This window comes from Bubalus kerabau, chromosome 9 (assembly GCF_029407905.1).
Source record: "Bubalus kerabau isolate K-KA32 ecotype Philippines breed swamp buffalo chromosome 9, PCC_UOA_SB_1v2, whole genome shotgun sequence".
In the NCBI taxonomy this organism is placed as follows: domain Eukaryota; kingdom Metazoa; phylum Chordata; class Mammalia; order Artiodactyla; family Bovidae; genus Bubalus; species Bubalus kerabau.
In genome coordinates this window covers 101,775,316-101,790,963 of record NC_073632.1, presented here as the reverse complement: position 1 = coordinate 101,790,963, position 15,648 = coordinate 101,775,316, and the positions used below count along the sequence as shown (strand labels likewise).

Genomic DNA, 15,648 nt, shown 5'->3' with positions numbered 1-15,648 from the left:
CCCCTGGCCTCGGACATTGGGTGGCTCCTCTCGGCCGCTGCCCCTAACTTCGGATGCGGGGTAGCTCCTCCCAGCTGCTGCCTCTGACCTTGGACGTGGGGTAGCTCCTCTTGGCCGTGCCTGCGTTGTCGCAGCCTGGCATTCTCAGCCACTGCTCCTGACCTCGGACGTGGGGTAACTCCTCTTGACCTCCTCCTCTTGGGCATGGGGTCCTCCCGGCTTCTGCCCCTGACCTCGGCCATGGGTAGCCACCCGCACTAAATGTGCCGGTCGCAGCCGCCCACAGCTATTTGTCTAAGCCTAGAACCCAACTCCATTCTGCATATAAGAACAAAGTATTGTTAAAACAACTTTATACTGAATTTTCCAGGAATAAAACTACCATCATGTACGTTGAGGGAAGATTATATTTTATTTCAGTTGGACTTTGACCAAGAGCTGCTCTCTGTCTTAGAAGATGGAATCTCCCCATTGACAACCCTAGCTTGACATCCAGGAGGCTGATGCCACACTCCTCTATCAGCCTCATGATATGGCTGCCAGGTCCACATTGACACCATGCATACATGCAAACATTAATTTCACAAGCCTTCAGTGCAGTCATACCCAAGAATCTAGTTAAATATATAATATTTTATTACATACTACTTTCACTTTTCGATACCAGTTAGTGCATTTTTCTGACTTGTTTAAAATTTTGCATAGTAACAGAGTTTCCATGGATTTTGTGTAGGTAACATATTTTTTATAACATATTCTTTATATTTCAAAAGAAAAAGGAGGCAGTAGGAAAGTTTCATTTTGGTGAAGGACAGGGAAGTCTGGCATGCTGCAGTCCAAGGGGTCACAAAGAGTCGGACACAACTGAGCAACTGAACAACAACAACAAATTAGTATGTTCTAACTTACGTATTAAATTGCAATTTATATAGTTCTTAATTGTATAAAAGACATCAAATAAACAACTAGAAAACAGAAAAGAGTACCAGTTCCAGCAGTGTGGCAGACAGGATACTGTAAATGTCTATAACTGAAATAATGAAAACACTGGGAAACGTGTCTTTTTAAATGGATCACAAACCCGGAATGAATATGAGTGAAACCAAGAACACATAAAATAAACCAAGAACATGGAAAGTAAGAGAGCAATAGAAGCTGAATTCTGTTACAGATTTTATCTTTCCATCTGATGACTATACAGGCAACAGAAGAAAGGAGGAATCTAGGGCCGCCAAAAAGGAGCAAAATATGAGACAATACCTCTCAAATAAACAAGGGACTAAGAAGGGCTATATCCATCATGTATGAGCATTCACTAAAGAGAAAAGAAAAATACCTGTCTTGAACTTGATACTGAGAGGTAGGAAGAATTTTTAAATGACTCCTTTGAGAATTAGCATCCACAGGCTAACCATGACCAGAGTTTCTGGTCAAAATTAACACTTAATGGTGCACTCTATAAAACCTCAAGAAGAGAATTCCATTTAAAATGGTCCCAAAGGCCATACCACCTGAACCCACCAATCAATCTTAACACCATTTGTTGTAGGACAACAAAATACTAGGGTGTATATCTCCTGATGTAATACTCTCAACAGCATCAGCTGTGAAGTATTCAAATCATATCGGTCAGTAACGATGTGTAACATGCCACTCCAAACTTAGTGGCCTAAAGACAGCAGCATGTATTAGTCTCACAGATTCTGTGGGTGAGTAATCTGGACAGAGTCCAAAGGGGAAGGTCTATCTTCATCATAATGGCTCTACGCCTCAGCTGGAAGACAGCTGATGGTCACCAGACAGCCTGGGGCTGGAACCACTGGAGGCTCTTTCTCTCAAAAGGAGGGTCATGGACCCCTCCACTAAACAGAAATGCTAAGGACATAACCTAAATGCTGAGGACATGATTTACAATAATCACAAATAAAAATGTTTAACTTCAAGCCTGTGGATCTAACTGCCAATTTACAGGAAACAGAAGGGCTGGATGAACAAATTAAGCCACATCAAGGGAAACCACCCAGACAAAGCCATTTCATAGGAAAACCAACTCAAGTTTTTTTCAACATGCCAAGAGGATGAATGGGAGTGGGTAAGACAGAACTGATCCAGAAAAATGATGTAAGGATCAAATCAATGTATTAACAGTCATTTGAATCTGGCTTGAAACGAATGAACTTTAAAGGCATTCTGATGACAATTGGGGATATCTGAATATGGCTAGGTTAGTACATGAAGGAACTTATGCTGGTATGTGAGTGTTCATTCCATTATTCTGTTTATCACTCTACTGAGATCTCTTTATATAATAAAACTTTAGAAAATAAAATACGAAATATGATTCCTAATTCCTAGTGTCCACAAGCAACTGGCAAAAGCATACACCAATCCTTCTGAGGGAATAAAACAGAAACCCAGGTCTCAATAAAACAGTCTTTAAAAAATGAACGAAGGGAAGTAAGAAAATTCTTAGAACTAAAAGAGAATAAAAATAATGCATAACAAAATTTGAGAGACTTAGCCAAAGGAATACTTAAGAGGAAATTTTTTAATCTTCTGTTTGGCTTCATCAGACAAAAAGTAAGACATAGTCAAAGTAAAGCACAGAATTTAATTAAACTTATAAAAAAGAGACCATGTAAAAATCCAGAAAATTCTTAAAATCATGCTACTGGAACATGTATAGGTACTCTCATACATCAGTGGTTGGAGTATAAATTGGTACAACCCTTGAGAGGAACAATCTAGCAAAATTACAACCGCATGTACCCATTGACACAGCCTGGAATTTATCTGACAGATACACTTGAACATTTACGAACTGACACAAATACAAAGCATCACGGCAGAGTTGTTTGAACTGCAAGTTACTAAAAATAACCTAAATGCCCATTGAAAGAGAACTGGTTAAATATATTACGATATGTCCATAAAATGGAATGAAGCTATAAAAAGGAATGGAGGATGGCTTTACTGCTACTTTGCAAAGATCATAGAAAATATATTTAAGTGGGTGGGGAAGGGGGTGATAAAGAAGAGAAGAATGTTTATAGTATATTATGGTGTACCAACATTTGTGTGAAAATAGAGCTAACAATCAGAGAAGGCAATGGCACCCAACTCCAGTACTCTTGCCTGGCAAATCCCATGGGCGGACGAGCCTGGTAGGCTGCAGTCCATGGGGTCGCTAAGAGTCGGACACAACTGAGTGACTTCACTTTTACTTCTCACTTTCATGCACTGGAGAAGGAAATGGCAACCCACTCCAGTGTTCTTGCCTGGAGAATCCCAGGGACAGGGGAGCCTGGTGGGCTGCCGTCTATGGGGTCACACAGAGGTCGGACACGACTGAAGTGACTTAGCAGCAGCAGCAACAGAGCTAACAATTAAAATATGGTATTTTGCTTCTTTGTAAGGAAACTAAATAAACATAATAAAGTGGTTATCTAGCAAAGGGTGAGCTTGCTGCTGAGCTAGGCAAGAGGAACTGTGTTGGGAGACTAGGATCTGTATCATTTCCTTGTACTTTAAAATTTTTGACACATGGGAATGTATTGATTATTCAGAACATTACACATTAAAAAATGTTAAAGAAACAAAGGTAGGTATCTTAATGGAACTCTAAAATTAACTTTTGCATCATTCACATTAACAAAAGACACAAAGTAATACTTTCTGATGATCTCCTAGTTCAAAAATCAACAGATTATGCATGCAATGTCTAGAAAGAAAAGGAAAGTCTACAGGAAGGAATGCTCTGTCTGTCATGAAACATTGGCTTCTTAAGTCAAAATAGTTGAGTTTCTTCGTTTTTTAAATGTGAACTCAGTATTAAAAATTCTTATTAAAAGTTAGATTGATTTTGAAGATATTCTAGTGGTTATTTTTACTTTGTTTTGGGATAGATTGGGGGGGAGGTTGTTATTCTAGTTTTGGAGGTACTAACTATATGGAATATGCTAGATGTCATTTCCAAGATAAACTTCCCCAATCTATATAAATATCTAACTCCCTAAAAATCAAAACTGTTCCTGTAAAACCAGACCCTCTGACTGGGGTCCCTAAATATCTCTGATTTCCACTTCTTTGTCCCAAAAGAAAAAAATATTTAGACCTTCTATAGTGAAAACGAGAAAAAAAATTCCAATATACTTTGGGAAATATTTGACTTTCCTCAGAATATACCAAAATAAAAAAAAAGTATTTACATCAAGTCATTTTTATACAGTACTTCCTGACATATGGAGAAGGAAATGGCAACCCATTCCAGTATTCTTGCCTGGAGAATCCCATGGACGGAGGAGCCTGGTAGGCTACAGTCCAAGGGGTCACAAAGAGTCGGACACGACTAAGCGACTTCACTTCACTTCCTGACATATACTTTATTGTATTCAAGTTAATAAAACAATGGTAGTATCGCTGAAAGCATAAAATAGATCTAAACTAAGCACATTTGAATTGTACTCATTAAAATAAGATTTTACCTGTAGTATGCTTTAAATATTTAAATATAAAGGATATTAAATAACTAACTGCCATGTAGAAGAAGACATCAGTGAATGCTTCATAAAGGAAGTAAATTTTGAACTTGGTCTTGAAGGAAATGACAGGCACTCAGAATTCTTAACCAAATTGGTTTTACAATCAGATTCATTTTCACACACTGAAGTAAAATGACTAATGCAATATCTCTGTTGAGTCCTTCTTAAACTTTGTTAACATGACAAAACATTTTGTCTACAGAGAAGTTCAATAAGGCTCTGAAAGCCCATAAAAAAATCTTTAACTTTATATATTATAAACCCAGATACCAGTCTCTCACTTAAAAAGAAATGGTATTATAAGTTATTTAATTTTCCTGATTTTAATAAAAGAACAGACTAAATAACTTTGAAATAATGTACATTCCTACATCTATAAATTGCTTTAAATTTTGCAAAGTGAAAGCGAAGTGGCTCAGTCGTGCCCGACTCTTTGCCACCCCATGGACTATAGCATCCGTCCATGGCTCCTCCATCCATGGGATTTTCAAGGCAAGAGTACTGGAGTGGGTTGCCAGTTCCTTCTCCGGGGAGCTTCCCAACCCAGGGATCGAACCCAGGTCTCCCGCATTGTAGGTAGAAGCTCTCACTGTCTGAGCCACCAGGGAAGTCAACCCATATGCAAAACACAAGATTCTATAGCCTCTTCAATCTCAGCTGTTACACTGTTTTGTTTAAAGCTATAAACTCTTTTTGGAACTCTTAAATAAAAATCACATGGAAAAAGCCTATGAAGAATCCAATAAAATCCTTAAGAAATCAGCTGAATTTGTTAAAATTAAGCTTCATATATTTATATATTTTGCCTAGCATCAGCAATCACTCCAAGCTGTCTAGGAATCATTTTGAAGACTGAACAGTCAGTGCCACTGTATTCCCCTATCTTCATCACCCCCATCCACAAAAAAGAAAGAAGAGAGGAAAATACAAAATGCAAAGTTACAATTTTATGCTTATGACTGAAAGTGCTATGAAAGTTCTATTTTAATTCAGAGTACAGGTCCTGAGTTCATGATGCCTTTTAATATCTTTGGTGACAATCTCTAAAACAAGATGAAACTGAATCACTGTACCCAAAGCATATGTACTATTTTTCAACAAATCATGTAAACTGAAATATGTAGCCCAATAACCTCAAAGAGTATTTAATGAGGCTAATTTAAACTAGAAACAGTTTAACATACTCAAAGTACATGATTCCCTTCAGTATTTTAATATATTGTAATTTAAGTGATTATCTGTTTATAAACTAGTTTAGGAAGAATACTGCCAAAGGCAACAATGTTTTTGATACAGTAGCACTTACCATTAAAACAAATCAAAAGAAAGCTCAAGATAAACACACCATGTACGTGCCAACTAGCAAGATTAAATGATCAATAAAACCATTTTCCTCAATAAGCCTCAACAAAGTGACAGAGCACTTTCTTGAAAGATTCGGAATACACATGACAAAGAACATGTAATGACTGACGTTTTCTGCTGTCACTAACCGGTAATGTAAGAAGCTATTAAATTACTCATTCTTCCCACCCTTCAATCTCAAACATCCATTCTTAAACAAACATTTAGGATATAGTTCTACATTTTCTCAAAACTTCATTTTTTCCCACTGAGAACAGAAATTCTCTAAGTGGGACAGGAAAATGTCTCAGAACCCGGGGTGGCCTTCGAACACAGGACAGAGGCCTGGTGACCAGGAATGTGCTCACCTGCTGCGGCTGGTACCTCTGCTGGGACTGGGAGGGCAGATATGGCGCCTGCGGGGGAAGGTGCGGAGGCTGCGGCTGCTGGTTGTAGTAAGGCTGCTGGCCCTGCTGGCAGTAACCGCTCACACCCTGCTGTCCGTACTGAGGTGGCATCTGTCAAGAGTCAAGACGAGCAAGTGAGAGAAAGTCTAAACATGCAAATCAATAAAATCAAATATGGTTTTGATTCAGCAACGTGAAGTGGGTTTTTTGCTAAGCAACTGAATTCAAATTTTTAACATTCTCTCCATTAGATAAATCGGTCTACTGCCTTCTCCTCACATACTATCAATGAAGACAAAAGATAATTTAACTCTGCTTTAAAAAATACTGTTGGGGGCCAGAGTGAGGCACTCCGCCCGTGGCAAAGGTCATGAGGAAGGAGGCTCGACATACGCAAAGGTGGGATCGAGCCTCAGGAGTCCCCCTGGAAATCCTCGAGAATCTACCCCCATAACCAGAGCCTGCCTACTACTTTGTGCTCTCACCTACACCTCTGACTTTATGGCGGGCTGTCCCCCACCACCTCTTTCGGAGAAGGAGTTAACTTAGAGCTCCAGTTAATAAAAACTCCTGGACGTGACAAGAGTGTTTTAACCTACAAACTCCTCTGAAGGTTCTCTGGCCTGCCTGACAGGCTTGTCCGGCCACATGTGATTGCTCACAGCCTCCCAACCGTGAGAGGCACGAGATGCTTTAAACCTTCTAAAAACAGGTTCCTTAGAAAAGTTAGAAAACTATTAGTATAAGTATAATGGACTGATTAGAAATTGTATTGGTGAAGGGTTTTTCATTTGTTGAGCCAATGTTTGTTGCTAAGTCTCCACATCCCCTGCCCTTACACACATTAATGAATATATAGAAGAAATAAGTATTAACCTTTGATATTAATCACGTTAGACCTCAGGCTAAGTAAATTCTTTCCTTAACTAAAACCCACTACACCCTCACCCTATAGGAATGTAACGTTATTTGGGTGGCGTTTGTTTTAAGAATAATCACCCTTGGAGAAATAAGTGTCCTGGTTGACTGACCGCTGTCACAAGGAGAGGGTCATAAATTGTCAGCAGGCCCCCTGGCCAGAAGATGATGTAACACCCCTAAGACCTCTGTATACATTTGTATGAAGCACCTGACTTTGATAAAAGTCAGGACTGCTGACCCCACGTGACTTTTGTATAACACCTCAGTGTATAAAAACAGACCCTGGAAAATAAAGAATTGGGATTAGTTTCTCGACATACTGGTCTCCCCATGTCGCTCTCTCTCTCACTCTGGCTGAGTCTCCATCTGGAGCACAGAACCCGCCATGCTTACTAATTATGCCTGGGCTTCTAAGATCCGACCGGGGAGGCCTCAGTGTCTCCTCTCCTTCGGGAGAACGGAAGGACGCCTGCAGTCTACGTAAGTGGTGCAAACTTCTTGTCTTGAAGTTTTATTGGTCTCTCGCGTAAACCAAGCTACTCAGCCTCTTTTCTCCACTGAATTTTCCTACTGAGCTATCCTCATTCTATTACTCTTTACATCTCTAATTAATATCTAATTGAAGCTATTGTATCCTGATCCTCGCCGACGCCGTCCCCGCTTTGAATACCCTGGATCAGTCGGGGCTGGTCCCCGGCAAAATACTTTATCAGATATCAAATACTGATAATTTCACAAAAATCCAGAGGGGGTAAAAAGCTCCGAATACTGACATCAAAAAAATTGCTTCTGCCAAGGAAGTCAGAGAAAGATTATACTAATCCATTCTTATGCAATACACAAATGAAAATGAACTCCAGTTCAAGATCCCTTACTAAAATTTTGTAGGATGCTTGTGATTTGGGTACACGTTGGTTTCAAGGAAGGTCAGAATGCCTCAATTACATTTTAGCAAATACCAGTTACATTAGCAATTCCATTTACTATTTTTGCTAAAAAGAAGCAACACTGCTTTACAATAAAATGAAACAGATTTAGAAAACAATACTATGTATACCAAACAACGTAACTATCAATATTCATAGCTATACAAGAATATTATTTTCCTAGTTGATAAACAGTCAATGATGTAAAGTGTCAAAGTGTTAGTCACTCAGTTGTATCCGACTCTTTGTGACACCATGGACTATAGACCTCCAGGTCTATAAACTTCCTCTGTCCATGGAGTTTTCCAGGCAAGAACACTGGAGTGGGTTGCAATTCCCTTCTCCAGAGGATCTTCCCTACCCAGGGATGGAACGATTCTTTACCATCTGAGCTACCAGGGAAGCACTTAGCTGGAAATACCCAAGATATAGACAGAATGACCTAAAATGGGTCTTCTCCATTTCTAGTTACATGAACCTAAAAAATATTGAAATTGCTCAAAGAGAAGTTCTTCCTCATGCAATAAATATACCATTGATGATATTTCCTGATGTTCTATCAAATCAGAAATCTATTGACACATTTTTTTTTCCCTAACTGAGAGAAAGAATAGGAGAGGAAAAGAAAAACAAGGTATCAGAATGGCAAAAAGCACTCCTGGGACAAGAATGGTGAAGTCACTGTTAATACCACAATATAGTTCATTTGAGAAATCCAAGAACTTCATCCTCATAAGCCTATATACTTTTAAGAATTAAGTATCAGTTCCAGATATACACTTAAAAAACAAATTGACTACAGAATATTGAATGAGAGGGAAAAAGAGTAAGGAATATATTAAACATTTTGCCTCTAAGACCAATTAGCACAGTAATTTGTAATATGTACTATGAAGTAAAAAGAAAAAACTGCAAAATGCTAAAGTTCATACTCCTTTTGACCCAATCTAGATTATTTTCAAACTTCTAGCAATGGTGACAAAACATTTGGCCACAATGACTTACAAATGCTTCTCATCACACAGATCCTAAGTTACTAGAACAGACAAGTTTGTACTGAAAACCATTCAACAGCACAGTTGAATTCTTTGCTTTTATTTATTTTACAGCTTGATGTCTCATAATGAATGTATGTCCCTGCCATGAGCCAAGCCAAAGAATTTCCATAAAATACAACTCCACATGCTAGAATACCATATACTACCACAACACATATCCTTTCGTTCAACACCCATATGTTTGATTTGATATCTAATACTATATTTCACACGAGCATCTTTGCAGTTTGATTTGAAGCAGTTAGGGTAACACTTTGCCAGTGTTAAAATGACTGTAAAGCTCAGTCAACACAGCCAGCAACTCCCCTATGAATTGCACTTTAATATGTTGACTTTCTGATTTACAGAAACCCTTAAACACAATATGGAAGTGTTGTTTCAGGGCAGGGGGTGGGGGTCCTCTATTTTCTAAGCAAGACAACAAGAGGACATATTGCATTAGTCTTCTAACACTAGAGCAGCCATGAGCTTACTACATCCTTTAACCACCTATCCCAACTCTGAAAAGCGTGGAAGCAAGGCAGGTGCAGGTGAGGCAGGTAGAATGGGTGGGGACGTAAGCAATTCCACAATGGATCCGTAGCAACAATCTGCTGACCCCAATAAATGTCAGGGGGAAAACCATCAAAAGCACCTGCTTGGGAGATTTTGTTGCTGTTTTCCTCAATTAAAAATCTACTTGTTATCCTTTTAGATACATGGTCTCATTATGTGGTACTAACTAACTGGCATCTAACCCTCTGAGAGCCTGGGATAACTTATAACATGGTACAGGTGGGCTATAAGACCTGGGGCCTAGAGCCAAGCAACTGCATGTGGCCCACTGTCCTTACATGGGAGACACAACTGAATAGAGGTAACTAAAATGCTCATCTACCTACAGAATTTCTGTATTAGCAATTTATGAAACCTAAATCCAAGTCCTCCTATACCTTAGTTGTGTGAATATGATCAATCACATAATGATATCTCTTACATCTCCATTTGCAAAATGGGGCTACCTCTTCTATTGATTCCTATTAATATAATAACCAGCAATATTATAATTCTACCTGGAATTCTACACATATTCTATTATTATTTATTAAACTACAAGTTGTAGCACTATCTCTAAATACTAATTATTAACTGTTACCTTTAAAAACCAATTTCTAAATATAATACCTCAATTGTCAGGAACTAATGTCTTAATTTTTTAATGATCAATAATGTTTTGCTTTAAATCAATTTAGATGTAGGGCTTTCAAAAATCTATTAGATGCTTTTCTGACATTTTAAACCAAACAATCATTATTAAGAAACATAAACTGAAGAACGGAGCCATAAGACAAGGAATGCCCCAGAGCCAACTCCAAAATTTGTCTGACCAAAGCTCAGAATAACTCTGGCCCCGCACTGCTGGCTCCTCACATGCCATCAAGGCATTCAGCCACTTCTTGTCACTCTGACCTCCATCTTTAACAGACTCTGCTGAGGACAGAGAAACCTACTATACTACACTGTCATGAAGGCCTGAAGGGCCAGTCCATGAGTGAAGTACATTTTACTGTCTCAATTTTGTGAAATCAATTTTGGCTACTGTGAGTCTTTATTTATCTCTTACTTCATGAAAAAGCTGGCTTAAAGCTCAACATTCAAAAACCTAAGATCATGGTGTCCAGTCACATCACTTCATCGCAAATAGGTGGGAAAAAGTGAAAGCAGTGACAGATTTTATTGTCTTGGGCTCCAAAATCACTGTGGACAGTGACTGCAGCCATGAAATTAAAATATGCTTGCTCCTTGGAAGGAAAAGCTCTGACAAACCTGGACAGTGTATTAAAAAGCAAGACACCACTTTGGCAACAAAGGTCTGTGTAGTCAAAGTGATGGTTTTTCCAGTAGTGATGTATGGATGTGAGAGCTGAACCATAAAGAAGTCCGAGTGCCAAAGAATTGATGCTTTCAAACTGTGGTGCTGGAGAAGACTCCTGAGAGTCCCCTGGACTGTAAGGAGATCAAACCCGTCAATCCTAAAGGAAATCAACCCTGAACATTCATTGAAAGGACTGATACTGAAGGTAAAGATCCAACAGTTTGGCCACCTGATGCAAAGAGCCAACTCACTAGAAAAGACGTTGATGCAGGGAAAGAATGACAACAGGCGGAGAAGGAGACGACAGAGGATGAGATGGATGGATGGCATCACTGACTCAATGGCATGAGTTTGAACAAATTCTGGGAGATAGTGAAGGACAGGGAAGCCTGGCGTGCTGCAATCCATGGGGTTGAAACGAGCTGGATATGACTTAGCAACTTAACAACAATGAAGATTACCAAACTGTTGCATTCAAGTGAAATTTAACCAAGAGTTACTGAGTTTCAGGAACTGGGTACTGAAAATTGAGGATACAAAGCACTTCTGTCTCAGATGCCATTCCTTCCCTGACCGGCCTAAACCACCATCGTTCTCATGCCATTTCTGATTCTATTTTACCACAGGGGAGATTATTAGATTTAGTCAGTTGACCTTTGATGTGTTCCTGTTTCTACTGTTTGTCTTCATCACTTGACTACACACTCCTATATCCGTGGTATGCCTCCTGGAAGAGGGCCCGCCACTCAATAAATGGTTGTTGGATGAATAAACGAATGCCGTTCAATGGATTATTAAATAAAGTTAGTATTATATAAAATTTTAAACTAAGGATGGAAAACATTATAAAACTGAAATCACTTGTACCATCCAAGTCTTTGATACACATATGCTCAACCTAATCTAACAAACAAACACCCCAAACCTCATACTTACAGCAGCGGAGAAGCCTTGATCATTACCAGCTAACTCTCTAGGGCATTACCACCCAGGAAATGTACTGGATATTTATCACTAAACTAAACCAAAAGGAAATCTCCAGAAAATGCCTACGATGCCTAATTGCTATTTAAAGATAAGAAAAACAAAAATTTCTCTCATTTCTAAATAAAGAGGATTTTGAAGTGGAACATGAGTACGCGATCATGCATGCTCAGTGGTGCCTGATTCTTTGCAATCCTGTGGACTGCAGCCTGCCAGGCTCCTCTGTCTACGGGATTTTCCAGTCAAGAATATTGAAGCAGGTTGTCATTTCCTTTTCCAGCAACGTGTGCATACACAGTAACAAAAAAAGTTATCTTAATTTTCAAAGAAATGTGAATGCTTCCAAATAGTATTAGAGAGGGAAAATATAGCTAAAAATCATTCATTTACTATAAGTATTTGCTTTAGGAAACTACTCTGATAAAGGATATGATCAATAACTTTCAAATCTCTGTATCATGTTAAATGTGCAGAATTCCAGGCTTCATTTTTCATTTTACTTTTTACCCTGAACTCTGTTCATCCTTCAAAACTGAAGAAATAATAAGGTTTATATTCTCATCCTCTTCCTTCCTAAAGAAGTTTGATAAAAAGGGTCTCCCCACTAAGTTTCAAGGTGCACTTGCCTAAAACCTAGCAATTCACTTTGTAAATGCATCCCCATGAAACACTCCCATGTGTCCCAATAAGGATATTACATTGGACACTATTTACACGAGACAGAAAGAAGACACAATCTAATTCCAGAACAGTAGGTAAATGAGAAAAATAGATTTTGCTATAGTCATACATGGAATTCTAATCATAAAGTGCACAGTTTAGAGGCATCAAGTAGATTTACACCATTGTGCAACCATCACAACTATTCATCTCCAGAACTTCGCCATCCCCAAATAAAATTCTATTTCCATTAAACAATAACTCCACTTGGGCTTCTCTAGAGGTTCAAACAGTAAAGAATCTGCCTGCAATGCAGAAGACCTGGGTTTGATCCCTGGGTCAGGAAATGCCCCAGAGGAGATAATGCTACCCACTCCAATAGTCTTACTTGGAAAATCCCATGAACAGAGAGGCCTGGCAGGCTACAGTCCATTGGGGTCACAGAGTTGGACACTACTAAGTAACTAACACTTTCACTTTCAAGGTTCACTCATGTTATAGCATGTTTCAGAATTTCATTCCTTTTTAAGGTTAAAAAATATTCCATTTTTAATGCAAACAGTATTTTGTTTATCAAGTCATCCATCATGGACACTGTGTTAGTCGCTCAGTCACGTCTTACTCTTTGCGACCCCATGGACTACAGCCCGCCAGGCACCTCTGCCCATGGGATTCTCCAGGCAAGAATACTGAAGTAGGTTGCCATTCCCTTCTCCAGGGGATCTTCAGATGCAGGGATCGAACCTAGGTCTCCTGCATTGCAGGTAGATTCTTTACCATCTGAGCCACCAGGGAAGCCTCAAGGGTAAAATAAAAGGGTTCAAAACTAAAAGGGTTGTTCTATCTTTTGATTACTGTGAATAGTTCAGTTCAGTCATTTAGTAGTGTCCGACTCTTTGCAACCCCATGGACTGCAGCACACTAGGCTTCCTCTGTTCATCACCAACTCCCAGAGCTTACTCAAACTCATGTCCATCAAATCAGTGGTGCCATCCAACCATCTCATCCTCTGTCGTCCCCTTCTCCGCCCACCTTCAATCTTTTCCAGCATCAGAGTCTTTTCTAGTGAGTCAGTTCTTCACATCAGGTGGCCAAAGTGTTGGAGTTTCAGCTTTAGCATCAGCCCTTCCAATGAATATTCAGGACTGATTTCCCTTAGGATAGACTGGTTGGATCTCCGTGCAGTCCAAGAGATTCTCAAGAGTCTTCTCCAACACCACAGTTCAAAAGCATCAATTCTTCAGTGCTCAGCTTTCTTTAAAGTCCAACTCTCACATCCATACATGACTACTGGAAAAAACACAGCTTTGACTAGACAGATCTTTGTTGGCAAAGTAATGTCTCTGCTTTTTAATATGCTGTCTAGGTTGTGAATAGTATTGCTGATAAGTATAAGCCTTGTAAGTACTGCTTATAGTATTAATAGTATTGTGAATAGTACTGCTATGAAAATAGGCATACAATTATCTGCTCAAGCTTTTACTTTCACTTCTTTTACCCAGCCCAGAAGTAGAATTGCTAGATTGGTATTGTACTGGAAAACAATCTTGAGAGTCTTGTGGACTTCAAGGAGATCAAACTAGTCAATCCTAAAGGAAATCAACCCTCAAATATTCAGTGGAAGAAATGCTGCTGAAGCTAAAGCTCAATACTTTGGCCACCTGATGTGAAGAGCCAACTCACTGCAAAGACCCTGAGGCTGGGAAATATTGAGGGCAGAAGAAAAGGGGGCAACATAGAACAAAATGGTTGGACAGGATCACCAACTCAATGGGCATGAATGTGAACAAACTTCAGGAGATAGTAAAGGACAGGGAAGCCTGGCATGCTGCAGTCCATGGGATCCCAACTTAGCAACTAAACAGTAACAACAATAATAGTAGTTCTATGTTTAATTTTTTGAGAAATTGCCATACTGTTTTGCATAGCAGAATACCATTTTTAAATTCCTGCCAGCAGTGCACAAGGGTTCTAATTTCTCCACATCCATGACAACATCTGCTTTTTGTTTGTTTTTGTAATAGCCATCCTAATGGGTGTGAAGTGGTATCACACTCATTACAGGTTTGCTTTTCATTTCCCTAATGATTAGTGATGCTAAGCATTCTTCTCAAGCTTATCAGTTATTTGTTTATTCTCCTGGAAAACTATATTCAAGTCTTTCACCCATTTTTTAAATTGGGTTGTTAGTTTTTCGTTGTTGTTGTGTGGTAGGAGTACTTTATATATTCTGGATATTAATCCCATAAATGATACATGATTTCCAGATAGTCTCGCCTCTTCTGAGTGCTGCCTTTTTGTTCTCATGATAGTGTCCTTTCATGCATAGAAGTTTTTAATTTTGATGTACTCCAATTTATCTTTTGTTTCCTGTGCATTTGGTTTCATGTCCAATAAATCACTGCCAAATTTAAAGTCATAAAGCTTTCCCCTATGTTTTCCTCTAAGAATTTTACAGCTTTAGCTCTTATGTTTTTAGGTTTGACCCATTTTGAGTTAATTTCTGTACATAGTGTAAGGTAAGGGTCCAACTTCATTCTTTTGAAAGACTTCTTATTCTTACTCCAGTATGTGTCTTAAGAAGAACCGTTTGGCTTGGTATCTATACTTTCCTCTAGAACTATATTACATGTACACAATCAACACACTGTATATTTATATGAAATTCAAAATCAGGGAAACTTATTTATAGTGTTAGTAGTCACAACAGTGGTTATGGGATAAGAGGACTAGATAGAAAGAGGGATGAGCAAACTCCTGGGAGGAACAAAAATATTCTGTATCTGAACTGGTCTGGTAGGTTCAAAGTTGTACATTGTTTGTCAAAACCCATCAAGTCATACATTAAGATCTCAGCATTTCATTGTATGTGTATCTTTAAAATATGTACATACACTTACTAACAAAGAAGGTATCCAAACTTTGTCAAACTTTTGACTTCACATTTTTTAT

General features: G+C 38.8%; 1 protein-coding gene across 3 annotated transcripts in view; it reads right to left on the bottom strand.

Moving 5' to 3' along the window:
* Positions 1–15,648, bottom strand: part of ARID1B (AT-rich interaction domain 1B) — a 435,546-nt gene that overhangs the window by 303,877 nt on the left and 116,021 nt on the right. For all 3 annotated transcript variants that reach the window (XM_055536066.1, XM_055536065.1, XM_055536067.1), the window contains exon 3: positions 6,254–6,403. In XM_055536066.1, coding sequence (XP_055392041.1) covers positions 6,254–6,403 — 150 coding nt within the window. The remainder of the gene's footprint in view (positions 1–6,253; positions 6,404–15,648) is intronic.